The sequence below is a fragment of the Lepus europaeus genome, chromosome 19, assembly GCF_033115175.1.
Source record: "Lepus europaeus isolate LE1 chromosome 19, mLepTim1.pri, whole genome shotgun sequence".
NCBI lineage: Eukaryota > Metazoa > Chordata > Mammalia > Lagomorpha > Leporidae > Lepus > Lepus europaeus.
The window spans coordinates 9,830,111-9,857,057 of record NC_084845.1 but is presented as its reverse complement, the minus strand read 5'-3'; the positions used below and the strand labels follow the sequence as shown (position 1 = coordinate 9,857,057).

Here is a 26,947-nt window from a genome sequence, read left to right as displayed (position 1 = left end):
GCACTTGGGCCATCCTCCACTGCCTTCCCGGGCCACAGCAGAGAGCTGGCCTGGAAGAGGGGCAACTGGGACAGAATCCGGCGCCCCGACCGGGACTAGAACCCGGTGTGCCGGCACTGCAGGTGGAGGATTAGCCTGTTGAGCCGCGGCGCCGGCCTCGAAATTACTTTTTAAATTCTGCTCGCGAGTGCTCGGGTGCATTTGGGTCAGCCCTGGGCGCTGCCCGGGGTGGTTTCTGTCCAAGTCTTCGGGACTGACAGACGGGGACATCAGACGCCCCCTCCGTGCCCCTTGCCTTTCCAGTTCCCCCTCCTCTTCCCAGCCTCCTGAGGAGTGAAGCCTTTTTCAATGCCGCTTTCCAAACATTCGCAACTGGGATAAATTTTGGTGGCATCCCCTAACTCGCTGCTGTCATCCTGTCATACGTTTAATTAATATTTTCATTGCCTTTCACCTTGGAACTCATTTTCTTTTAGAATTCTTTTTTTATTTAAAATTTGTTTACTTGAAAATCAGAGTTACAGAGAGAGAGAGGAGAGAGACAGAGAGAGAGAGAAGTCCTCCATCCGCTAGTTCACTCCCCAGATGGCCACAATGGCCAGAGCTGAGTGGATAGGGGCTGAGTGGATGTGGCAGGGGCTGGTGCTGTACCTCAGCTGGTTAAAGCCCCAGCCTGGAGTGAATGCGGGGACCCAAGGACTTGAGCCATCTTCCACTGCTTTCCTAGGCACATTAGCAGGGAGCTGGATTGGAAACAGAGCAGCTGGGACTCAGACTGGCACCCACAATGGGATGCCAGCACCACAGGCAGCGGCTTTACCCACTATGCTAAAGCGCAAGTCTCGTGTTTATCTTTCTTATTTATTCGAAAGGCAGAGTGAAGAAAGGGGTGGGGGGAGAGGGACAGACAGAGAGATCAATCTTCCATCCACTGGTTCATTCTCCAAATGGTCACAACAGCCAGCGCTGGGCCAGGCCAGGGCCAGGAGCCGGGAACTCCATCCTGGCTTCCAACATGGATGCAGGGACCCGAGCGTTCTGCTGCCTTCCCTGGTACATTAGCAGGGGGCTGGACTGAAGCAGAGACACCAGGACTCAAACTGTTACTCTGATACGGGAGGCCGGGGGCACAGGTGGCGGCTTAACCAGAGCCCCCGCCACAACCACCTTCATGTTTGTCTTCATGCTTTCTCCTTTGATTCAAAACTTAGTCACGTAGAGCAGGAAACTCTCTATTTTTTTTTTTTTGACAGGCAGAGTGGACAGTGAGTGAGAGAGAGAGAAAGGTCTTCCTTTTCCGTTGGTTCACCCCCCAAATGGCCGCTATGGCTGGCGCACTGCGCTGATCCGATGCCAGGAGCCAGGTGCTTCTCCTGGTCTCCCATGGGGTGCAGGGCCCAAGCTCTTGGGCCATCCTCCACTGCACTCCCGGGCCACAGCAGACAGCTGGCCTGGAAGAGGGGCAACCGGGACAGAATCCAGCGCCCCAACCGGGACTAGAACCCGGTGTGCCAGCACCGCTAGGTGGAGGATTAGCCTATTGAGCCGCAGAGCCGGCCAACTCTCTATTCTAATAGCTTTTCTGGGTTCCATGGGTTTGGGCATTACATGGTCTCATGCAATGCTTCCTAGATGGTTTTAAAAATCAAGCTGTGATTTGCTTTTTCAAAATCTGGTTCTAAGGGAGTATTTCTTAACCTATAGGTATTAAAAAATCATTTTGGCCACCTTTATTTCCAAGTTTATTGGAGTATGAAGGAAACTTGAAAACCTGTTTTATATAGCAAAATACAATTTAGGTTTTGTGATTTTTACACAATAATTTCTACGTCAAACATATTCGTGTCATATCTAGCTAGTCCTCTGTATCCACAGGTTCCACAACCAAGGATCTAGCCAACAGCAGATCAGAAACATCTAAGGGGCCAGCGTTGTGACACAGCAGGGACAGCCCCTGCCTGAGATGCCAACATCCCATATGGGAGCTGGTTCGCGTCCCAGCTGTCCCTCTTCCAATCCAGCTCCCTGCTAAGGGCCTGGGAAAAGCAGCGGAGGATGGCCCACATTTCAGCCCCTGCCACCCACCTGGGAGACCTGGAAGAAGCTCCTGGCTCCTGGCTTTGGTCTGGCCCAGCCCTGGCCATTGTGACCACTTGGGGAGTGAACCAGCGGAAGAAAGATCTCTTTCTCTCTGTAACTCTTTCAACATTAATAAATAAATCTTTAAAGATGTCTTTGGAAAACAAACTTCAGAAAGTTTCAAAAAGTAGAACTTGAGTTTGCTGTCCCCAGAGCACTCGCTGAATCCACAGGAATGAAGCGTGTGCAGAATGACAGAGCGATCCTGTGTCAGTGTGCAAAGAAAACCCCACCCCGTCACTGAAGGGTACGACAGGGTCGGGCTTCAGATGGCTGCACCTGCCTGAACACCTACGCACTCCTCCTTCTCACTATTCCCTAGAGACAGCCTACCACCCACCAACGTAACATTGCCACCGTGTTAGGTAATTTAGACAGGATTCCAAGAAGACAGGAGAACGTGTAGAGCCCACATGAAATACGAGAGTACAGGAAAACAATTCAGATAAATTTATTTTGGTGCAGAAAATGTTTAAGCTTATTCGTGTTTTCATGAACTTTCGAAAGTACCTTCATGCTATACCACTTTGTAAAAAAGCTTTAGTTATTTATGTCAAAGTCAGAGTTACACAGAGAGAGAGGGAGAGACAGAGAGGGAGACAGATCTTCCATCTGCTGGTTCACTTCCTGGATGGCAGCTACAGCCAAGGCTGAGCCAGGTCTAAGCTAGGAGCTTCTGCATCCTCCAGGATTGGAAGTGGAGCAGCCAGGGCCGGCGCCGTGGCATAGTGGCTCAAGCTACCGCCTGCAGGGCCATTGTCCTATATGGGCACCAATTCAAGTCCTGGCTGCTCCATTTCCAATCCGGTTCTCTGTTATGACCTGGGAAAGCAGTAGAAGATGGCCCAGGTTCTTGGGCCCCTGCACCTGCATGGAGACCTGGAAGAAGCTCCTGGCTCCTGGCTTCAGATCGGCTCAGCTTCAACCATGTGGCCAGTTGGGGAGTGAACCAGCGGATGGAGGAGCTCTCTCTCTCTCTCTCTCTGTTTCTCTCTCTCTCTCTCTCTTTCTGCCTCTCCTTTTCTGTGTAACTCTTTCAAAGTAAATAAATAAATAAATAAATAAGAAGGAAAAGGAGAAGAACAGCCAAGACTTGAACCCATGCCCATATGGGAAGCCAGCATTGCAGGCAGTGAATTAACCCACTACGCCATGACGCTGGTTTATAAAGGGACTCCGGCACCCAGATTTTAGGTCTCCAGGAGGGCCTGCAACGAATTAGATCCCAACCGCGGACTACATGCGGCTACCAGCGATGAAGTATTGTTCTAGTGGTTTCTTTTTGAATCCTAAAACTCAGTCTCAGCCACTTAATTTACATACTCTTGGCATGTTGCTTCTGTTTAACTTTTTATATTTGGTAGAACTTTTTTTTTTAATTAAAACACCTTTCCTGCCAAGAGAAATCAACATTTTTGTTTAGGTACTGAATCGATTGTACTTCAACACACTTAAATCCTAAATAATCACCCAGGTATTCACATACGTAGTCAGGACTCACTACAGACACCTCACACAGCCTAGCCAGAAACACACACACACACACACACATTTTCAGTTTTACCAGCCTCATGCTGTCAGTGACTCGTTCTCAACACTTACTGAAGAAATCCTTGGTGACAAGCCACCTCCGAAACCTGAAACCTCGAGCCGTCATTTTTAGCCCAGTTGCTTTTATGCCCATGCGTACAACCATGGTTCCTCGTGGTCTCAGTGAAATGTACCGCATTCGGTGCAAACCAGCTAGTGTACCTAGCACTGGCGCTCGTGGTATCTTAGGCAAAGGCTGTTTTGGTCTCATTGTGAAATTAGCGTTTTTCACAATTTTATGCCCTCTCTAAAAGCCAGCACATGCAGATCCCCTGCTCATTCTTGAGCCGAGTGGAAACTCCTAGGATGGAGGAGCCAATTTCCAGCCGTCAGCAACCGTTCCCCAGACTTTCGTCACGGCCAGGAGTAACACAGCTTCTGGCTTCAGCTTCAAAGAGACAGCTGCACTAGGATCATTCCCCGGCACAGAATTCCCTGGGGTAACCCCGATCAGATGTCATCTGGGGCGGTCCTTTCCTCTAGGGAATGTACCTCTGTTCTCTGGTTCCTCTGCTCCGCTCTCAGCGATCAGCTGTCTGGGACTGCAGCTTCGAGCACACGGTCATCCACAACCAGAATTCATAACATAGAGAAAAAGATCCGGCGGGCCAGTGAGCCGGGTCGTAGTCACAGAACAGGGACACAGCTGGCCGCACTCAGTCTTCTCGCCAGCTAAACGTAGGTGAGGAGACTACGGCGGGGCCTCGCCTCCCACTGTCTCCCAGACCGCCCCTTCATCAGGGAGCAGTCCCAGAGCGTCCCTCCCTGTACCTCTGCCTCTCGCTTAAGTTAAATCAAATCAAAACAAGATGAGCTGCTCGCACCGACCCCAACAGAAGTCTCAGACCTCTGCGATCTCGTTACTAAGTGCTCAAGCAAGACAGAAATCTCTGTATTTCCTTTTTGTTTTAAACTAATTTTTTTTACTAACCACACCAGTTATTTTCGCAAAAACAGCATACATTCCCAAACGACAGACCCGACATAAAACAAACAAAAACGTACACCTATAACCGCTTTCAATTGTGGTCCACAACCATTTTCACATAATGGTTCCCGGGATGACTACTATTTCTAGATCCCTGTCTTGCATTTTACAACATCTTCACCTAGGACAGGAAGCCATGGGAACGCCGCACTGAGATGCGGTTTCCCAGCCTAAGTGCTACGGACCGCAGCACTCTCCCGTGGTTCCCAGCCAGCCCGGCAGGGCGAGCATCTCACTCCTGCCCCGCTGGCCACCACCGCACGCCAGCCGGTTCTCTCTCGGGTCAGGCAGAGGGCTCTCGGCAAGGAGGAGCGCCGCTATGTATCGCTCTTGTAGGGATGTGTCACGGGCCACGTGTGATTTTCTACGTGGAATTGCTGCATTAAAATCCGCACTTGGTAGGCTTTGCCCTTCTTCATGTGAGCTCCCAGACACCAGTCACAGAGGACACTGCGTGTTTACCACACGCTGCTTTTATCCCCTTCCTTCCACGAGGTGCACCCCCTTAGAACAGGTGTTGAGGAAGGAACGAACTCGGGCTGACACCGCCCCAACTAGTCAGCCGGGGGCTTTCTCTTCCGTGTGTGTCGCCTGGTGCCGCAGCAGCTTGGAGCTGTTGATGAACGCCCTCCCGCACCGACCGCAGGTGAACGGCTTCTCGCCGGTGTGCGTCCTCTGGTGCACGATGAGGCGGGCGCTCAGGCTGAACGTCTTCCCGCACTGGCCGCACGCGTAGGGCTTCTCGCCGGTGTGCGTCCGCTGGTGCTGGGTGAGGCAGGAACTCTGCCTGAAGGCTTTGCCGCACTGGCCGCACGCGTAGGGCTTCTCCCCCGTGTGCGTCCTCTGATGGACCACGAGGACGTAGCTCTGGCTGAAGGCCTTGCCGCACTGGCCGCACGCGTAGGGCTTCTCGCCGGTGTGCGTCCGCTGGTGCATGACGAGGTGAGAGCTGCGGTTGAAGGCCTTGCCGCACTGGCCGCACGCGTAGGGCTTCTCGCCGGTGTGCGTCCGCTGGTGCGCCACGAGCTGGGAGCTCCAGCTGAAGTTCTTGCCGCACTCGTTGCACTCAAAGGGCCTCTCCCCCGTGTGTGTCCTCTGGTGCGCCACGAGCTTGTAGCTCTGGCTGAAGGCCTTGCCGCACTGGCCGCACGCGTAGGGCTTCTCCCCGGTGTGCACTCTCTGGTGCGCGATCAGCTTGTAGCTCTGGATGAAGGACTTCCCGCACTGGCCGCACTCGTAGGGCTTCTCGCCCGTGTGAGTTCTCTGGTGCGCGGTGAGCTTGTAGCTCTGCCGGAAGGACTTGCCGCACTGGCCGCACTCGTACGGCCGCTCTCCGCTGTGCGTCCTCTGATGCACGACGAGCACGTAGCTCTGGCTGAACGCCTTGCCGCACTGGGGACAGCGGTAAGGCTTCTCGCCCGTGTGAGTCCTCTGATGGGACACGAGGTGCGAGCTGCGGCTGAAGGCCTTGCCGCACTGGCCGCACGCGTAGGGCTTCTCCCCGGTGTGCGTCCGCTGGTGCGCCACCAGGTGCGAGCTCCAGCTGAAGTTCTTGCCGCACTGGCCACACTCAAAAGGCTTCTCGTCCGAATGACTCCTCACGTGCTGAGCAGGAGGTGAGCTCGGGGAGACCTGACCACACGCACGCCGACTCCCTTCCCCAGGAACTCCCCGTTGTTCACAGCGGGGTGGGCTGTGGTTCAAAACTTGCCCACATTCCTGGGAACTCAAGGTTTCCCCTCCCGCGTGGATTTTCTCCTGCCTGTGTAGGGGCACAGCGTGGCTAAGACACTGAAAGCTGTCCCTAAACCCACGGGCTTCACATTTTGCTGGCGTTCTTGTAAACTGGATGACATGAATGCCCTCGGCGTGTTTGCCCCACTCACTCTGCTCACACAGGGTCTCGCTGTCATTACTCTCCCGGTAACCGTCTGCAACAGAACCAGGATGCACGTCTGTGTCACACGACACGTGTTTACGGAAACGGTTTCCTACAGGCAGCCCTGGCAGCGGAAGCAGCCGGGACTCCAGCCCGCGCTCGCCGACTTTGGCAGGCTCGCAGCCTCCTGCGTGGGTGACGGCTTTCCGCTGGGTGAGCGCCACTTCCCGCGAAAGTCTCTCCTGCTTTTCCTGGCGCTCCTGCAGCGGGGCCGAGCCATCCCGGGCCTCTCCACCCACAGACGCCCAGGGGTCCTCCCTCGTCAGCCGTCCTGTCTTCACGGCACCGGGCGGCTCTGCGTCAGATGTGCTCTGCTCCGACATGGAGTCTCTTCTGCCAAGTGCAGTTGCCAAATCTGGAAAAAAGCAAACGAAGGCGTCCTGGTCAACGAAGGCAATAGAGAGGGGCCGGCGCTGTGGCGCGGTGGGCTAAGCCTCTGCCTGTGGTGCCAGCATCCCATATGGGAGCCGGTTCGAGACCCCACTTCCGATCCAGCTCTCTGCTGTGGTCTGGGAAAGCAGTAGACGATGGCCCAAGTCCTTGGGCCCCTGCACCTGCATGGGAGACCAGGAGCAAGCGTCTGGCTTCTGGCTTCAGATTGATGCAGCTCTATCCATTGTGTTCCCTCTGGGGGTGAACCAGCGGATGGAAGACCTCTCTCTCTCTCTCTCTCTCTCTCTCTCTCTCTCTGACTCTGCCTCTCTGTAATTCTGCCTTTCAAATAAATAAGTCTTTTAAAAAAATAGCAATAGAATTGGCACAGTGGGGTAAAACTCAAAGTATGCAAATGTCTGTTGGCTCGTCTTCACCTATGGGCCTTATAGTCTGTGAGAAACCAGAAGACGAGATGAAGCCGTAGGTACAAAACTACTGCAGCTCGACAGCACAGCAGGCGTTAACGTGGAACTACTTCAACCTTAGCTTGGGTGAGTAAGGAGACTGAGTGCCAGGCACCTGCACATTCCACAAACGATCACCTATGCAGAGCCTACAGACCTTCACCCCAGTTCAGAAACACGAGGGCCTTCCCACCCTCTTCAGCACTGGACCTGTGTTCATTCAAAGAGACCAGTGGCTACATTTCTAGGAGTTCCCGGATGAATGAAACTTGCTGGCAGTCTGTATCGGCAAGACGTGAGCACACGCATTAGTGAACAGAGTGGGCACGTTTATCCCAATTACCCAGACACTTACAGGCTAAAACCGCCCCACGGACTCCTGTGATCCCCACTCGGGACAGTGGAGGTTTGCTCAGAGGCAGAAGCCTGAATGGCCGCTAAGTCAAACAATACACCTGGAAAGTGGTAACGTACACAGTCCAGCAGGAGACGGGGGATGCTGAGACAGGGCTTCTGCGGAGATCTGTCCAACAAACCAACACTAGAAATGACCCCTCCATGTCTGGTCCTCAGCAGGCCATGTTCATTGGGGAGTTTTAAAAACATTTATCTGTTTCTTTGAAAGGGACAGACAGGGAGAGGGGAGGAATGGGGAGGGAGAGAGAGAGGTGTCTTCCATTTGCTGGGTCACTACCCAAAAGCCAGCAACAGCCCAAGCTGGGCCAGGCCAAGGCCCGGAGCCAGGAACGCCGTCTGAGTCTCCCACGCAGGTGACAGGAACCCAAGCACTTGGCCACCACTCTCCGGGGCCTTCCCGGTGCGCCAGCAGGAAGCTGGGTCAGCAGTGGAGATGCCAGGACTTGAACTGCATTCCAGTATGGAAGGCGGGCACCCTAGGCAGCGGCTTAACCCACTGCGCCGCACTGCCTGCCACAGGAAATTCTTTGTATGCTTTTCCCCTAGCTCAAAATACAGGAATGTGGGGGCCGGCGCTGTGGCACAGTGTGCAGGTAAAGCCGCTGCCACAGTGCCGGCATCCCATAGAAGCTACAGTTCAAGTCCTGGCTGCTCCACTTCCGATCCAGCTCTCTGTTATGGCCTGGGAAAGCAGTAGAAGATGGCCCAAGTCCTTGGGCCCCTGCACCCATGTGGGAGACCTGGAAGCCCTCTCCTGCTTGCTCTCTCTTTCTGCCTCTGCATAACTCTGCGAAAGGAAGGAAGGAAGAAAAAAAGAAAAACTTTGGGCCAGCGCCGTGGCTTAACAGGCTAATCCTCCGCCTTGCGGCGCCGGCACACCGGGTTCTAGTCCCGGTTGGGGTGCCAGATTCTATCCCGGTTGCTCCTCTTCCAGTCCAGCTCTCTGCTATGGCCCGGGAGGGCAGTGGAGGATGGCCCAAGTCCTTGGGCCCTGCACCCCATGGGAGACCAGGAGAAGCACCTGGCTCCTGGCTTCGGATCAGCGAGATGCGCTGGCTGCAGCAGCCATTGGAGGGTGAACCAACGGCAAAGGAAGACCTTTCTCTCTGTCTCTCTCTCACTATCCACTCTGCCTGTCAAAAAAAAAAAAAAGAAAAAGAAAAAAGAAAAACTTTGTACACTGAAAAAAAAAATAGAGGAATGTGTCTGGTTTGAAAAGCTGATGGGGAAAGATATAAACTTTGAGTATTCAGGCTGAGATACAAGAAAATCCCTGCCGAATGTGGTCCCAGCCTTTGGCCTTTAGGAACCACGAAGACTGAACAGCTCAAGCCCAGGAAACCAAACTGGTTTTATCCCACGCTTAAACTAATCTTCACCGGGGAGTAAAACGCACAAACACAACCTCTGTGTGACCCGAGCCCTGCTGGCTGCTGGCGCCCCGGCGGTTAACGAGCAGGACTGCAAAGCCGCTTCAGGAGACAGACCTGCGCTCTCACCCAAAGACTCCGGTCTCCGCGGTCCTCCAGGACCGGGCCTCTGCCCGGGGTCCTCTGAGCACGACTGCGAGTGCCCCGGGGCTCCTGGGTGAAGTCCACAGTCAGGACTCGGCCGCCCAGTCCTCCCTGGAACACAACGCGCAGTCCTGCTCGCGTGGCCACCGTTTCCCCGCAGCGTCACGGAGGAGGAGACACGTGGCAGATGTCGCGGCAGGCAGCCCGAGACGGCCAGCATCCGGACTCCTCCGGCCAAGGTGCGCGGCGCCTCCCAGGCGAGCCCCTCGGGTTCTGGATGCCAGCCCTCTCTGTCCGACCCCAAGGGGAGCTCCAGGTAAGACCTGACCTAAGCTTTCTGTCCACCTTAAAGGAAATGCTTATTCTGATGACCATGGAATTCCCACTTAGGACTCCCCTTCTAATTCCCCAGAGAGTAACAGAACAAGGGCGGGCAAGCGTGGACGGAGGCTTTCCTGAGTGTCCCCCGGCGGGTGGACGCTGGCCTTCCTGAGTGTCCTCTGACCCGTGGATGCTGGCTTTCTGAGCTTCCCCCAACCCCCGCATTCTTCCTCCTCTGTCGAAGACTCCCCGCTCCTCACACTTCTGTCCACCCCTCAGGAAGGTGCCCTCAGGCCGCCTTTCCTAAGGACAAAGGCCCACAGCGTCCCCGCCCTTCACCAGACAGGCCCCGCTGGGCCCTGGGTCAGCCTCTCCTCAAGCCCACAGAGGCAGGGACTGCCACGCGGCCCCGTGCCAGGGATCTCGGCATGAGCAATGAGCCTCGTGCCGGCTACCTCGCTTCCCGGAGCTTTGTCCTACTCACCGCCCGGAGCCACCAGCCCCACCTCCAGGGGACCTAGCGCCTGGGATGCATCCTCTAATACGAGAACCTGCCGGCCTCTCCTCGCGTTGTCTGCGGCAGGGATGGGGAACATCCCGCCCACGGGCCATACACAGCCCTGCCAAGGCAACTGTGGGCGGGACTCGAAATGGAACAAATCTGCAGCAGGCTAATTCTAAGCTGACAACTCTGCACGGCCCGCAAATGACGTTATAAATACCCACACGGCCCTGGGCAGAAGAAAAGGTTCCCCAGCTCTGGTTACAGCAACTGCTTGTATGGGCTCTGATGAGACGAAGGACCTGACTCGAAGAAGCACTTAGGAACGAGCAGTGTGCTAACGCGTCGTGCGGGCTGTTGCTTGTTTAATTCTCAGCCGGCTCCCGTTAGCAGCACGGCTTGTCGTACGAAGGACGCGAAGGGAGAGAAACTGCAGACGCGCGCCTGGGCTGGAAGCCCGGGCGCACCCTCACGTGTGCACGGCATCAGGGCCGGTGTCCCCAGTGACCCGTTCCCAGGACCGGCCCCACCCTCAGCAGCCCCCCAGGACACCCCAGCCCTGGAAGCCCACGTGCCACACGGCAGGGGCCATTCCGGCCTCTCTGACCACATCACACCACTCCACTCTACCTCGCTCTCGCTCGTCCGTGACCGGCTGCTGCGATGTCTCCCAGCCACTCCGTATTCTTTTCCTTCCTACTCAGAGCCCTCCTATCGTTTCCATCTAACTCACTCACTCGAGTAGTTACTCACCTGAAAAATTCTGTCAAATATTCCCCTGACTGATGGAGCAGCCGCCGCACCTGCCTGGGCCTGGCGCGTTACAAACACGCACTGCTCTGTGAACCCGCCACCTACAGAGAGCAGCTGGAGGACGTCACGGGGGCGGGGCGGGGGAAGCAGCCGGTGCCACAGCTGACAGCAGGGTGAACCAGCCCGGTCTCGGAGGATCCTTGCAGCCCAGCCAGCAGCTATTAAAATCCGGAATCAGCACTGTAGCCTTCTCCACCCTCGTCAAACACCTTCCCATGCCAAGCCCACCTGCACTCACAGAGAAACATCCACGCCCTCACGTACCCCCTCAGCTTCACTCTTCCTCGAGAGAGAGCCAAGTAAATTCCTCTGCTTTATGCTTCACCTTGAACTTCTTTTCTCCACTAACTCCTGCCAATAGCTACTTTAAAGAGAGAGAGAGAGAGAGAGAGAGAGAGAGGACTCTCTCCCTAGTCTTCACACGAAGCACGTGTTTGTCGGGAAGGTTGGCAGCTCGTCCCCACTTCCCCACTTTCCACTCCCCCCCCAGCTGGCCTGCCGCCAGCCAGACACCCAGAGTTCTCCGTGTAAGCAAAGAGACCGCCCAGCTCACCTGCGGGGGGGTGGCCAGGGACCCCCGTCCTCTCCCTCTGCCTTGATGAGAGCTGCTTCAGGAAAGAGAGGGTCCTGTGAAGGCAAAACGGACAGGACAGAATCAGCAGGGAGCTGAGCCACACCCCAAGCCCCCAGGGAGCGCGTGGGCTCTGACGGCCTGCGTTTTCACATCTCCTGCCCACCAACGTGGCTCTCGCGCACGGCTAGGGAGGACTGCAGCGCCAGACGGCACGGAGGTCTTCGTGACCCTTCCTTGTAAACCAGCGGTCACTCTGAACGATCCTCTCACGCTAACCAGCACCTGCATTACCCTGCTCCTGGGCAGCCGGCTTCCCTGCGGCCCCCGGCTAGCCTGGCTGCCAGCCGAGGAAACGACCCAGGTACTATGTGGAGTGCAAGAACTGTCTAGCGAGGCTGGTCCTGCCTACATTACACCCATCACAGAATTATAAGCAAATAAAACGGAAAACTCCAGGCTAAAGGCACCATTAGTCAGAATCTGTATGAAATGTCAAACAGCCCTTGTCCAAGCCTGCAGGTGGTTCAGATGTTTTCCAGAGTCTGGAATAGCTGCACATACACAATGACCCAAGTCTACACTCAAAACTCAGCTATGTCTCACATCTATAACACATAACCAGAAGCTAATTGTATCCAATAGTTTCAGTGACGTGCATTTTGATTGCAATCTATCACGTGAAGTCAAATGCAGAATTATCCACTCCTGGTATATCAGCGCCTAAAAACTTTTAAATTTTTGTAACAGTTCAGATTTTGGCATTTTCAGATTAGAGATGGTCAACCAGCATTAAGACTTCTAAATCCGTAAGAAAAAAAGTAGTCTCAGTAGAAAAACAGACAAAAGAAAATGAACGTGCAACTTAACCAAGAAGAAATAAAACAGTGAATACACAAGGAGATGGTGACCTCTTTTATAGTCATTGATGTAGTCATTCATCTATTACGGTAACTATCTGTGTGTTAGAGACCATCAATTCACACTGATACCTCCATTCACAATCAACACACACTTTATGCTACACCTCCTGCTTCGTACATCTTTCTCTGGCTCCCATTATCCTCTCTACTTTTTTTTAAAAAATATATTTATTTATTTATTTGAAATGCAGAGTAACACAGAGGCAGAGAGAGACAGAAAGAGACAGAGAAAAAGGTCTTCCACCCAGTGGTTCACTCCCCAAATGGCCTCAATGGCCAGAGCCGAGCTGATCCGAAGCCAGGAGCCAGGAGCTTCTTCCAGGTCTCCCACGTGGGTGCAGGGGCCCAAGGATTTGGGCCAGCTTCCACTGCTTTCCCAGGTCATCAGCAGAGAACTGGATTGGAAGTGGAGCAGCCGGGACTCGAACTGGCACCCATATGGGATGCCGGCACTGCAGTAAACGATCAGGATGCAGAAGGCTGCAGCTGTCACACAGGAGGCGTGTCCTGATGTGTGCTGCCTGTGAAACGTGTGTCATGTGTGCTGCCTGTGAAACGTGTGTGATCCGTGCTGTGACACGTGTGTCATGTGTGCTGCCTGTGAAACATGTGTGATCTGTGCTGTGAAACGTGTGTCATGTGTGCTGCCTGTGACACATGTGTGATCTGTGCTGTGACACGTGTGTCATGTGTGCTGCCTATGAAACATGTGTGATCTGTGCTGTGACACGTGTCATGTGTGCTGGCTGTGAAACGTGTGTGATCCGTGCTGTGACACGTGTGTGTCATGTGTGCTGCCTTGACGTGTGTGTCATGTGTGCTGCCTTGACGTGTGTGTCATGTGTGCTGGCTGTGAAACGTGTGTGATCCGTGCTGTGACACGTGTGTCATGTGTGCTGCCTGTGAAACGTGTGTGATCCGTGCTGTGACACGTGTGTCATGTGTGCTGCCTGTGAAACGTGTGTGATCCGTGCTGTGACACGTGTGTCATGTGTGCTGCCTGTGAAACGTGTGTGATCCGTGCTGTGAAACATGTGTCATGTGTGCTGCCTGTGAAAAGAAACGACCACGGGCAAAGGGCCAGAGCATGTGCTCCTGTCCTTCCCATTGGCTTCCGTGGTCCCTGACGGCTGCCAACCATTGCCGAGCGAGTCCCTGCTCGGGCCACAGGAAGCCTCTGTTGGTGCCCGCGCTCCACAGAAAACTGAGCACCGGCCTCCAGCACCCACCCCCGCCTTACTCTCCGGCTCCTCCCAGAATACGACAGCGCGCACACTCTGCGCTTCCCAGGGGTGCCGTGCCAATCCCTTTCTCATGACTGTCACACCGCACGGAGGCGGCTCCTGGGAAAGAAAAGTCCACCTCACTCGCAGTTCCGGTGGCTGGCGTCCAGGGTCGGTCAGCACCACTGGCTCAGCCTCTGGTGCGGGTCATCAGCAGATGGCACCACGGCAGGAGGACGCGAGGTAAGAAACCACTTCTTGGGCCAGCAAGGCAGAGGGGGACGCAGGGGTCAGGCTCACTCCTACAGTAACTTCCCCCTCAGAGGGCACTGCCCCTGACGACCTAAGGGCCTGTTGCCAGCATGCACCTGAGTGTTCCCCCGGCCCCCGCCGGCAGCCCTGCTCTGACCTGAGACACCTGGTGTTACGGTTGGGGCGTCGTGGGCCCTCCCCCAGCCACGGTTCCAGTGTTGGGTGCTGGGTCCCCAGGGCAGTGGTGTTAGGAGAGGATGTGGAACCTTGAAGAGGTGCTAGTGGGAGGTTCTTAGGCCACCTGTCTTTCCTGGACCCTGGGGAGCTCTCAAGAGGACTTTTACAAAGTCACCCAATCTCTCTGGCTTCTGGCATCTAGACGTGACCCCTCCTCCCACACGCACCCTGGCCACTGCAACCCACCATGAGGTGACCGGTCCAGGAGGCCCCTGCCTGAGCCTGCGCCACGCTGTTAGCCTCAGAAACCGTGAGCTAACTAGACCTCCTTTCTTTTTGTTTGTTTGTTTTTTTTTTTTTTTTTTTTGACAGGCAGAGTGGACAGTGAGAGAGATACAGAGAGAAAGGTCTTCCTTTGCCGTTGGTTCACCCTCCAATGGCCGCTGCGGCCAGCGCGCCGCGCTGATCCGATGGCAGGAGCCAGGTGCTTCTCCTGGTCTCCCATGGGGTGCAGGGCCCAAGGACCTGGGCCATCCTCCACTGCCTTCCCAGGCCACAGCAGAGAGCTGGCCTGGAAGAGGAGCAACCGGGATAGAATCCGGCGCCCCAACCGGGACTAGAACCCGAGGTGCCAGTGCCGCAGGCAGAGGATTAGCCTAGTGAGCCGCGGCGCTGGTAGACCTCCTTTCTTTGGAAGCTAGGCCGCCTCAGGCATTTCATTACAGCAACGAAGAACTGCTCGCTCCGGCCAGCTCCGTGATGTCCTTTCCTACCGCTGGCCCCACCAGCCCTCCTGTACAGCTGACTCAGCGCCGCGGCCACGCCCGCTCCCCCACAGACGCTCCTCCCGGCCCAAGTGGGCGCGGCCACCCCTTGCTGGAAGCCTCCTCTGCCCAGGGGCCCTCCTAGCCTGGCCCAGGCTGACTCCTGGACAGCCCACGTGAGGTCTGCCCGCCGCATGGGCACCCTCAGGGCCACGGCTCACTGCTCTGGCTCAGCCCACGCTCACTGCACTGGCGCTCAGGCTGCCCACACTGGGGCACCCCCTCCCCAGACACCCGCTCAGACCACACCCTCTCCACCACCGGACGTTGCCCTGGGCTCCGGCTCCAGACACCCTCCACAGCCCACATCAGGCGACCACCTCATTGAGCCCCTCTCCTCGGCCCTGACGCGTTCTAACGCTGTCCAGGCTGTCCGCCTGCACGAGTAACGTCTCCACTCCACCTGGGCTCTGCCACTCATGCCCGCCGGCCACACTGTACAGACACCGACTCCCCCACCCGGGGTCCTCCTCACCCTGGCCAGCCCGCGACCCCACCGCAGGCAGCCCCACCTGCTGGCTTCAGGACTGAACTGGCCAGGAAGGGGACACGAGAGCTCTCATTTCACATTTTTTTACCTGATTAAATGCTTTCAAAGAACACCTGCTGTAGCAAAATGCTTTAAATTGTTGGGTTTCTTTAACCTTAAAATGCACTGTACAAAAATATGAAAATTTGGATAAGTTATTTTTTTAGGGATTTTATTTATTTATTTGAGAAGTAGAGTTACAGAGAGGTCTTGCATCTGCTGGTTCACTCCCCAAATGGCCACAATGGCCAGAGCTGAGCTGATCCGAAGCCAGGAGCCAGGAGCTTCCTCTGGGTCTCCCATGTGGGTGCAGGGGCCCAAGCACTCAGGCCATCGTCCACTGCTTTCCCATGGCAGAGAGCTGGATCGGAAGAAGAGCAGCCGGGACTAGAACCAGCGCCCATATGGGATGCCAGCACTGCAGGCAGAGGCTTATTAGCCTACTACACCACAGCGCTGGTCCCTGGGTAAATAATTTTTTTTTAATTTATTTTAATCATTTTGAGAAACAGAGTTACAGAGAGAGGTAGAGACAGAGAAAGTCTTCCATCCACTGGTTCACTCCCCAATTGGGCGCAACGGCCAGAGCTGCACCGATCTGAAGCCAGGAGTCAGGAGCTTCTTGTGGGTCTCCCACATGGGTGCAGGGGCCCAAGGACTTGGGCCATCTTCCACTGCTTTCCCAGGCCATAGCAGAGAGCTGGATTGGAAGAGGAGCAGCTGGGACTAGAACCAGCGCTTAGGCCAGGGCGTTAACCCGCTGCACCATAGCACCGGCCCCATGGATAAGTAATTTTTAAAAATCATTTATAACGTAACTCACAGGTAACCGTTGTTAATGTGTGGTATGTCCCCTACCAATTTTCTACACACACACAAACTGCGTGCCTGTTTTCAAAGGCCAGGGTTTCTAAACGCTCCTCCCTCAGCACAGATCTTGAAGATCTTTTGATGCCAGTGAGAATGCATTAGCGGATCAGTCTCGGTGGCCACTTCCTGATCTCCCCGCGGTTCATTCAGCCGCACTGTGCACACTACCGAGCCCCAATTCACCGCACACTCCCAGTATTTCCAACTGTCCGTTCCCCAGCCAAGCCGCGGATCGCTGGCAAGAGCGAGTCAGTACTCAGAGGCCTCCTGAACCACGACGCCCTGGGCTGAACCCCGACGGAACACAGCCGGGGCCTGCAGTGTGCAGCACAGAATGTGGTCCTGTGGCCAGGACCCAGAGAGCCTGGGCGCGGGGCCCAGGGTCGGGTGGTGCAGCTGCGTGAGAGCAGGCCCGGGTTCCCGCGGGGCAAGGGCGGCTCCACTCACCTGTGCGGAGGCCTTAGGGGGCCCAGGGCCTTCCCATCCTGCTCCTCCATGCTCTCCTCCAGGCACGCAGGGTGCTGAGGGCCTGCACTGCACTCAGGGGACAGGCCCGAGGACGGCTCTCGGGCAGGACGGGCTGCACTGAGGGGACGGGCCCGAGGACGGCTCTCGGGCAGGACGGGCTGCACTCAGGGGACGGGCCCGAGGACGGCTCTCAGGCAGGACGGGCTGCACTGAGGGCATGGGCCCCGAGGACGGCTCTCGGGCAGGACAGGCTACACCGAGGGGACGGGCCCGAGGACGGCTCTCGGGCAGGACGGGCTGCACCGAGGGGACGGGCCCGAGGACGGCTCTCAGGCAGGACGGGCTGCACTGAGGGCACGGGCCCCGAGGACGGCTCTCGGGCAGGACAGGATGCACTGAGGGCACGGGCCCTGAGGACGGCTCTCGGGCAGGGCGGGCCGCACTGAGGGCACGGGCCGAGGACGGCTCTCGGGCAGGACGGGCTGCACTGAGGGGACGGGCCCTGAGGACGGCTCTCAGACAGGTCCACAGGTGCACTGAGGGCACGGGCCCGAGGACGGCTCTCGGGCAGGCCATGGGCTACACCAAGGGGACGGGCCCCGAGGACGGCTCTCGGGCAGGCCATGGGCTACACCAAGGGGACGGGCCCCGAGGACGGCTCTCAGGCAGGCCATGGACTACACCGAGGGGACAGGCCCCAAAGACAGCTCTCGGGCAGGGCCACGGGCTGCACCGAGTGGACAGGCCCCGAGGACGGCTCTCAGGCAGGTCCATAGGCACTGCAGTGGCCCTGCCACCAGCCTGCGCCCCCAGCCCCTGCAGGAGTCTCTGCTCCTAACATGCACTGCCCACGGCAAGTATGCCTCTTCCTGCCCAGACCCCTGCCCAAACACCTGTGCACATGCCGAGAGCCCCACACTCCCCACCACCACCCCAGCCGAGACTGCAGCCCCAACCTCATTCCTCCACTATCCTGGGCCGCAGACCAGGCCTTCAGCCTACCACCAAAATCCAGAGCACCTAGCAGCTCCTGCCCTACTCCACCGGGTCCTGGGACCCCCACAAACCCCCGGCACAGGGAGGCCCCCCAGTACAGGCCGTTCTGCCAGCCTGCACCTGCAGTCCCAAAGCTGGACCTCTCCCTGGCTCTGGCCAGCGGGCCCCAGTCACAGCCATCGACTGCCCCACTGCACGCCCAGGAACGGACTGGCTCACCCCGCCCTCCCAGCAACCAGGCCTGCGCCTGCAGCCACGCAGCACGGATGGCCTCCCACAGCCCGCTCCAGGAGCCAAGCACACACAGAGCCACCGTACCCAGGCCCTGGGGCCTCCTGGCCCCCTCCAGAGCCACCCCAGCACCCGCCTGGGCCCTCCGTTTGTAGCTCGGATCAGGTTCTTCGACCACCTTGGCTGTCCTCAGGCCTGAAGCTGCCCAGGACTGGGGGCCTCCAACGACGCCGGCAGACGCTAGACAGAGGCTGTGCCTGCCACGAGCCTCGACGCTTAGCAGACTGTGCACCGAGCAGGGTGGCCCTGGCAAAGCCCACCCCATGCACCTCCCGCTCTGCGGCCCCCTCTCCCTCTTCCCTCCCGCCCTGCCTCAACCAGATTCTCACTCAAGGCGCACAGTGGGGCTTCACAAGGCAGCTGTACACTGAACCTGCACCAAGCCTGCTTCCGCCATGAACCTGCACAGGCCCCTACCTGAGCTGCACCTGCCCGGACCCCTGCCTAACCCCACCTGGAATACCTGCGGCTCAAGGCGTCCCGTCTTTCCACCAACCCGGGCCTCATCAGGCTGCGGTCTGGGCGACACTCACACAAAGGCCTCGGCACCCTCAGTCTAACACCCGCCCACCCCAGCCTCCTGGGCGTGTGCACAGCCCTGAATCTGCAGCTGCTCCCCCACACACACCCGGGCATCCAGGTCGCAGAATGGTCCGTGCCATGCTCCACCCCCCTCGATGCCAGCGCGTGTGCAGAGCGCGGCTGTAACAACCCCGTGCTTCCTAAGACCAGAGCCTGCAGGGGCAAATCGGAGCCCCCAGGCCTCTCGGCCAGCAGCCACTACCCAGGGGCCACCTGCCCAGGCTGGCCACTCCCACTGGCCCAGGCTCACATAGAGACCAAGTCCACGCTCAGATTCTGCACCCAGGGGCTGTGCCCTCTGCCAGCCTGGACACCTCGCGCAGTCTCTGCTCCTGAGACAAGAATGTGCAGCCCTCACTCTACCCATCAACCTACCCAGGACACCTCAGGCACCCGCGAGCCTCCGCCCAGGCCCGGGAGGGGAGGGGCGCTTGTCCCACTGCCTGCCTGCAGCCAGAACACCGGAACCTCAGCACAGGGCACGCCCAGCCTGCAGGCCCTCAGACCCATGGCAGAGACGCCCCTGGGGGAAGTGGGCTGTTCCACCCGCTCCTGCCCAGACACGAGGCCCTGGGCGTCCAGAGTTTGCCCCTTTCAGGCCCAGAGCTGAGACCCAGCCTCTGTCTCTCTCTCCCAACCCGAGCACGCTCGTGCCCGCGATCACAGGAGCCCAAGCAAAGGCCCTAGAAACACCTACACGTTCACAGCGACCCGCTCCTCCCCCGACGGCAGCGATGTGCAGGGAGCTGCAGCCCTGCCCGCCCTGCCTCCAAGGGGAACCGCCTCCCCTCGGGCACGCCCTGCACCTGCAGCCTGGTCTCCCCACCGGCCAGGGGCACTCGCTCAACGGTGCAGGGACAGTGGCACGGCCCCAGCCCTCCACTAAAGGGGCCTGGAGAAGGGGGATTCCCGGGACCTCCCGCACCTCCGTGCAGGTGCCCAGTCTTCCGCCAAGGTGGAGCAACCTCAGGCCCCGGGCAAGCGCACGACCGGACCTGACCGGACCGGACATCCGCGCACGCGCTCAAAGCACAGTCGCGGACTCCGCAGCTCCCTGGTGCACCGAGCCCGGTGACCCGAGGTAAAGAGGCCGTCCACTCCGAAGCCAAGTCGCCCACCCACGCTGGCCACCGCTTCCCGCTTCCCGCCCAGACGCTGCGCATGCGCGCACCCGCCCCCCGCCCCACCAACCTGGGCGTCCCTGGGCTCGCAGCCCAGGCTGGGCCTATCCCCGCCGCGGTGCCCAGCGCGGCTCTGCAGCAGGACGAACCCGGGTTAAGAGATGCCCCGCCAGGACTCTGCAGCACGACCGACTCGGGCTAGGCTAGGCCGGTCCCTTCCCCTCGTCTGCATCCGCGACACTGCTCCGGACCAACTACGAAGGGCCGCGGGTCGGGGCGGCAGCGAGCGTCGGCGCGCTGGACAATGGCGGCGCTTCAGGCCGAACCCGGAAGTGGGCCTGAGTTCGGCGAGCCAGAACTACAAGTCCCAGAAGCCTCCGCGGCGCGGCGGCGCTTAGGCGGGCGCCGGGCCGGAGCGAGCTGTCAGAGATGGTGTCCCGGCCCCGGGAGACAGGAGCAGCCGAGGCCGAGGCGGGGCGGCGACGCGTGGCGTTGGCGGCTTGAGCTAGGCCAGTCCCAGGCCGGCTTGACACCAGCGAATCGGAGAGAGGAGCGGGGAGCCCGTTTGCTGCAGAACCGGGAGGCAGCGGCGCCCAGGATGTTGGAGCAGGTGGATCGTCTGAGGGACGCCCCCAGGGCTCAGACCTGCAGGCGTGCGGACCTTGGTTGAGAATCACTGCTATCGGAAACCTGCGCGGGGGTGGCAGTGGGGGAGTCTGCGGGAACCGCCGGGAGGGCCGCGAGTCCTCCAGCCGCTGCCTGATCGTGGCGGGCAGTGGCTCTCCTGGGCTCGCTGTCCAGCTGGGAAGTGACCACTGTCACCCCGCTCCCCCCTGCCCCTGTGCAGCCACGAGAACCGCCCACCCCCGCCCTCCTCACAGGGTTGAGCCTGGACCTGTCCCCTGCAATGCGTTTCCTATCTTGGCCTCGGAATTCATAAAGCTTCCCCCACGGTCTGCGCTGTGCAGGCTGGCGGGTGTGGCTGGGCCGGGGGGCTGCCGCCTCGCTAGCCGCTAGCCGTGCTGGTCCCTCTAAGAAAGCTTTTCCTCCAGGGAGCTGGAAACGTCAGAACTCAGCCCAGCCCAAGAGACTGGATTGCACTTTTTTTTTTTTTTTAAGATTTATTTTATTTATTTGAAAGGCAGAGTTACAGAGAGGGAGGTCTTCCAACCGCTGGTTCACTCCCCAAATAAGCTGCAGCGGCTCGAGCTGAGCTGATCCGAAGCCAGGAGCCAGGAGCTTCTTCCACATCTCCCACGCGGGTGCAGAGGACCAAGGACTTGGGCCATCCTCCACTGCTTTCCTAGGCACATTAACAGGGAGTCGGACTGGAAGTGGAGCAGCCGGGGCTCAAACCGGCGCCCAAAGGGGATGCGGGCGCTGCAGGCGGGGGCTTTAACCCATGCGCCATGGCGCCCTCCCCTGGACTGCTTGTTTTGGTGCTTGTGATGTCGGAGATGACCATTTCTGATTCCCCTGACCCTGGGCCTCCTTCCTTCCATTCCAGCCCCCAAGAACCATTGGACAAGGCGTTCAGGCTGCCTGGGAGGGAGAACCAAGGCCAAGCCCCCCCCCCCCCCGCACCAGGCAGGGGGGAACTGGAGCTGCACTCCCAGACAGAGGGAGGCCCTCCCCTCCCCTCCCCTGGCTCCCGGGACCAGCTGGACCCAAGACAGGAGCAGCTGTCTACTTGCTTGTGGCCTCAGCGGCCTCACTTCCTGCAGGCAGCTGTGGGAGCCCTAAGGTTGCCCACCTGGAGAAGGAAGGGCAGTAAAGAGCCAAGTGCACGGGCCAGGGTGGGACTGGCTGAGGGGCTACGGCTGCCGGGGCAGGCAGATCTGTACCCCATCCACGGCCAGGAGCCCTTCAGGGGTCCCTCCCCAGGGGTCCCATGCTGGGCGTAGTTGAGATTGAGCTTTATTTTTTGTGAGGCACATCCCTCGTCCGCATTTATGTGTGACAGCTGGCTCGCTGTGCTCAACCACGTGAAGAGTGCACAGCCTAACGCCCCCTGCTCCTCCCCTGCCCTGCCGGCCCAGGGGTCCTGGCGCCCAAAGGGCACCTGTTTCCTCCAACCCCCACCCCACGCTCGTCCCAGGTGAAAGTGAAATTGGGGAATAAACTGTGTTGACTCAGGGCATTGTTGAATACAGCATTTAAGATCTTAACACTGGGGGCCGGCGTTGTGACTTGGGTACTGCCGCTGCCTACAATGCCAGCATCCCATATAGGCACCGGTTAATGTCCTGGCTGCTCCACTTCTCATCCAGCTCCCTGCTAATGGCCTGGGAAAAGCAGCAGGAGATGGCCCAAGTGTTTGGGCCCCTGCACCCACCTAGGAGACCCGGATGAAGCTCTTGGCTTCAACCTGGTCCAGTGCTGGCTAATGCAGCCATATGTGGGGAGTGAACCAGTGGATTGAAGATCTCTCTCTGTAACTCTTTGTAAATAAACTCTTTATAAATAAATCCATGTTTGGGAAGAAAAAGTATTTTTACACTGGTCTGCTACACCGTATATACTGATTGCTTTCTTTAAATCTGAGTTAGGGGGCCAGTGCTGTGGCATACCGGGTAAAGCCACTGCCTGCAGTGCCGGCATCCCATATGGGTGCCAGTTCGAGTCCTGGCTGCTCCTCTTCCGATCCAGCTCTCTGCTGTGACCTGGGAAAGCAGTGGAAGATGGCCCAAGTGCTTGGGCCCCTGGACCCGCGTGGAAGACCTGGAAAAGAATCCTGGCTCCTGGCTTCAGATCAGCGCAGCTCCGGCCATTGCGGCCAACTGGAGAGTGAACCAGTGGATGGAAGACCTCTCTCTCTCTCTCTCTATCTCTGCCTCTCCTTCTCTATCTGTGTAACTTTTCAAATATATAAATAAATCTTCTTTAAAAATCTGCGTTAGTATCATCACTACAGCCTCCCAGCTGTAAGGACACAGTCTTGCCATCCTGCCTGCTCCTTTACTTGACCCCTGCCATCAGCGTCAGAGGGACCCAGGACTCAACCGTCAGCCCCGACTCTGTCTTCACCCCGTCTTTGAAGGTCCTGGAGCAGGGCACCATTGCTCCAACTCTGCACGCTCCCAGGAAAGGTCTATTTTCATGACCGAGCCTCGGCAGGCTCCTGAGCACCGAACTGTGGTGTGGCCATCTGCAGACCTGTGCCTGAGCCACCGTGCGCCTGCTCATCAGTGTTACTAACCCCGGGGTGGGGTGGGGCAGCTTCAGTTCCTGAGGTCACCACACAGGCAGGCGGTGTACGCCGATGTGACTTCCCCACTAGAAAAGCCCTGGGCACCCACACTTGGGCAAGCCTCCCTGGCTGGCAGTGCTTCATCCCAGCATCTGGGCTCCCCCCAGGCGCCCTTCCCCTCACCCTGTCCTGCTGAACCAAGCCAAAGCTGTGGGTCTAAGTGATGGGTCTGAATCCTAGCACGTCACTGGGCGTGAGGTGACCTTGGGACCCCCGCACAGAAGCTCATCTGGCCCCTCATCTCCAGCCTGGATCTACCCAGACTTTTACAAACAGCTGTCTACCTGCTGCTCCAATTGGTTCATGGATCTGCCAATCATCCTGTCATCCTGACTCCTCACACTCTTGACCTTCAGAAAATCTCATTCTCACCCTCTCCACCCCTGCACCCCTCGAGAGTCCAAGCGTTCCATGCTACCCCTCCCCAGGAGCCTCAATCCCTTGCTTCACTCTGTGTCTTCTCCTTTTTTTTTTTTAAGGGAGGGAGTGCAGTGGTGAGGGAGGGAGTGCAGTGGTGAGGGGATGAGCGCAGTGGTGAGGAAGGGAGTGCAGTGGTGAGGGAGGGAGCGCAGTGGTGAGGGAGGGAGTGCAGTGGTGAGGGAGGGAGCGCAGTGGTGAGGGGATGAGTGCAGTGGTGAGGGAGGGAGTGCAGTGGTGAGGGAGGGAGCGCAGTGGTGAGGGAGGGAGCGCAGTGGTGAGGGGATGAGTGCAGTGGTGAGGGAGGGAGCGCAGTGGTGAGGGGATGAGTGCAGTGGTGAGGGAGGGAGCGCAGTGGTGAGGGAGGGAGCGCAGTGGTGAGGGAGGGAGTGCAGTGGTGAGGGAGGGAGCGCTGTGGTGAGGGAGGGAGCGCAGTGGTGAGGGAGGGAGCGCAGTGGTGAGGGAGGGAGCGCAGTGGTGAGGGGATGAGTGCAGTGGTGAGGGAGGGAGTGCAGTGGTGAGGGGGTGAGTGCAGTGGAGAGGGAGGGAGTGCAGTGGTGAGGGAGGGAGCACAGTGGTGAGGGAGGGAGTGCAGTGGTGAGGGAGGGAGTGCAGTGGTGAGGGAGGGAGCGCAGTGGTGAGGGGGTGAGTGCAGTGGAGAGGGAGGGAGTGCAGTGGTGAGGGAGGGAGCGCAGTGGTGAGGGAGGGAGTGCAGTGGTGAGGGAGGGAGCGCAGTGGTGAGGGAGGGAGCGCAGTGGTGAGGGGATGAGTGCAGTGGTGAGGGAGGGAGTGCAGTGGTGAGGGAGGGAGCGCAGTGGTGAGGGAGGGAGCGCAGTGGTGAGGGAGGGAGTGCAGTGGTGAGGGAGGGAGCACAGTGGTGAGGGGATGAGCGCAGTGGAGAGGGAGGGAGTGCAGTGGTGAGGGAGGGAGCGCAGTGGTGAGGGGATGAGCACAGTGGTGAGGGAGGGAGTGCAGTGGTGAGGGAGGGAGCGCAGTGGTGAGGGAGGGAGTGCAGTGGTGAGGGAGGGAGCACAGTGGTGAGGGGATGAGCGCAGTGGTGAGGGAGGGAGTGCAGTGGTGAGGGAGGGAGCGCAGTGGTGAGGGAGGGAGCGCAGTGGTGAGGGGATGAGTGCAGTGGTGAGGGAGGGAGTGCAGTGGTGAGGGAGGGAGCGCAGTGGTGAGGGAGGGAGTGCAGTGGTGAGGGAGGGAGCACAGTGGTGAGGGGATGAGCGCAGTGGAGAGGGAGGGAGCGCAGTGGTGAGGGAGGGAGTGCAGTGGTGAGGAAGGGAGTGCAGTGGTGAGGGAGGGAGCCCAGTGGTGAGGGGGTGAGTGCAGTGGTGAGGGAGGGAGCGCAGTGGTGAGGGAGGGAGTGCAGTGGTGAGGGGATGAGCACAGTGGAGAGGGAGGGAGTGCACGGGTGAGGGAGGGAGTGCCGTGGTGAGGGAGGGAGCGCAGTGGTGAGGGAGGGAGTGCAGTGGTGAGGGAGGGAGCGCAGTGGTGAGGGAGGGAGCACAGTGGTGAGGGAGGGAGTGCCGTGGTGAGGGTAGGAACAGTTAAGGGAACGCTCTGGGAAGGCGGGGAGCGAAATGAACATAAAGTGAGGGCATGAAAATGCAAGGAAGGCAGTGAAAACATCTCATCTCTGCAGGGAAACTTGACGGCTCATCCTAAAGGCTCCAGACGTGAGGAAAAGTGCACCAGTGACAGCTTTCCACCTTCCAAAGACAGCATGGCGGGGCCTCACTGTGGCGCTACAGGTTCATCCGCACCCTGTGACAGCAGCATCCCATATGGGCTCTGGCTCAAGTCCCACCTGCTCCACTTTCAATCCAGCTCACTGCTAATGCACCTGGGAAAGCAGTGGAAAGTGGCCCAAGGGCTTATGCTGCTGTACCCACGTGGGAGACCTGGAAGAAGCTCCTGGCTTCAGCCTGGCCCAGCCCTGGCTGTTGTGGCCATTTGGGGAGGGAGCCAGCGGATGTGAGACCTCTCTCTCCCTCTCTCCCTCTCCTTCTCTCTCTCTCTACCCCTCCCTCTCCCTCTCTCTCTCTCTCTGTCTTTTCTCCTCTCTCTGTAACTCCGACTTTCAAGTAAAATAAATTTATAAAATAAAAAGACTGGGTATGGCGTAAAAATACCTCAGAGTTCGGCTCCTTTTAGACCAAGCTTGGGTGGTGGGTTCCGGGGCTGGGGAGACGGCCTCCAGGCAGCTCACTCTGCAAATGAGCAGAGAAATCCGTGGGTCCCACCGCCAGACTGCCTGGGAGGTGATAACTTGCACTCTTCAGGGCCCCAGAGGGGAAGAAATGCACCCAGATTCTCACAGTCATCAGAAGCAGGGTGGGGTCCCAGGAGTCTGGATCTTCACCCCCAATTCCAACCCCCTTTTCACCCCCACCACACGTTAGGCCAGTACAACCTCATCGGCAATCCAATGCCAAGCCCTGGAGGTAGAAGAAAGAAACCAGGAGCCCATATTCCGGAATTTGCCCCACCTTCTCCCCATCCCTGACCGCGCAATGCCCGAGGAAAGGTTCATCCAACATGGCGTCTCAGTGTAGCCAAATATAAATTCCCCAGACTGCATTTTCCCTGCAGCTTCCTTAGTCGACCTACCTCATAGAACTGCTCTAGGGACCTGGGGGCAGAATCTGGGGAGTTCAGAGGCCTTTGGAGGGGGCCCCCTCCCAGAAATCCCCAGAAATTGCTTCTGGCCTCAGAGACAACCCCCAGTGGGCTCAAGGCCAGGCACTCTCACTTCCCAGCAAGAAGACACCCAAGGAAGAGTGGAGGCAATGCCAGCGAGGGTCCTGAGAGCCCCAGAGAAGGAGGGGGCAGGAGGGAGCAGATGTGCAGACCCAGCCTGGCCCTTGGTATCCTCGAGGGATCACGCCACCCCACCCGCAGAGGTAGGACGGCTGGATATGAAGGGTGCCGGGAGCAGGGGAGCAGGGAGGGACCCCCAGGAGCCCACCCACCTTTCTGACCCCAGTCTGACCTGGGACGTGTGTATGTTGGCGACACATGGGCTCGGTCTATCCGGACAAAGTAAATCCCAGCCCAGAGCTGGCGTTGGGAAGGGAGATGGGAAAAGGGGCTGTTTTTCCAGAACTCCATCCCCAGGAAAGACATGGTAGAAACCTGCCTCCCTCCCCTAGGGCCCCCAGCTGTCCCCAGTGGGCTTGGCCTGGGAGCATCCTGGGAATCAAGCTCTGGGTTAGACAAGGCCGTTCGGAGGCTCGGCTTGAGAGAGACCCAGGCCCTGGCCCCATTGTAACCCTGGGTTCTCTGTAGCCTGAGTGTAGCCCTTTCCCCTCCGTGGCCTTGCTTTTCCTCTCTGTGAAATGGAGCCGGACTGGACAGGCTCCAGAGGGCCTCCCAGATCACAGGG

General features: G+C 58.3%; 1 protein-coding gene across 1 annotated transcript; it reads right to left on the bottom strand.

The window, feature by feature from the left end:
* Window positions 1–2,501: 2,501 nt before the first annotated feature.
* On the bottom strand, window positions 2,502–26,102 carry ZNF180 (zinc finger protein 180). The gene is made up of 4 exons (XM_062175953.1): window positions 26,052–26,102; window positions 19,960–20,087; window positions 11,616–11,689; window positions 2,502–7,011 (listed from the first exon to the last, which is right to left on the bottom strand). The coding sequence occupies exons 1-4, from the start codon at window positions 26,100–26,102 to the stop codon at window positions 5,276–5,278; spliced, it is 1,989 nt and encodes a 662-aa protein (XP_062031937.1). The 3' UTR covers window positions 2,502–5,275.
* Between the last annotated feature and the right edge of the window lie 845 nt (window positions 26,103–26,947).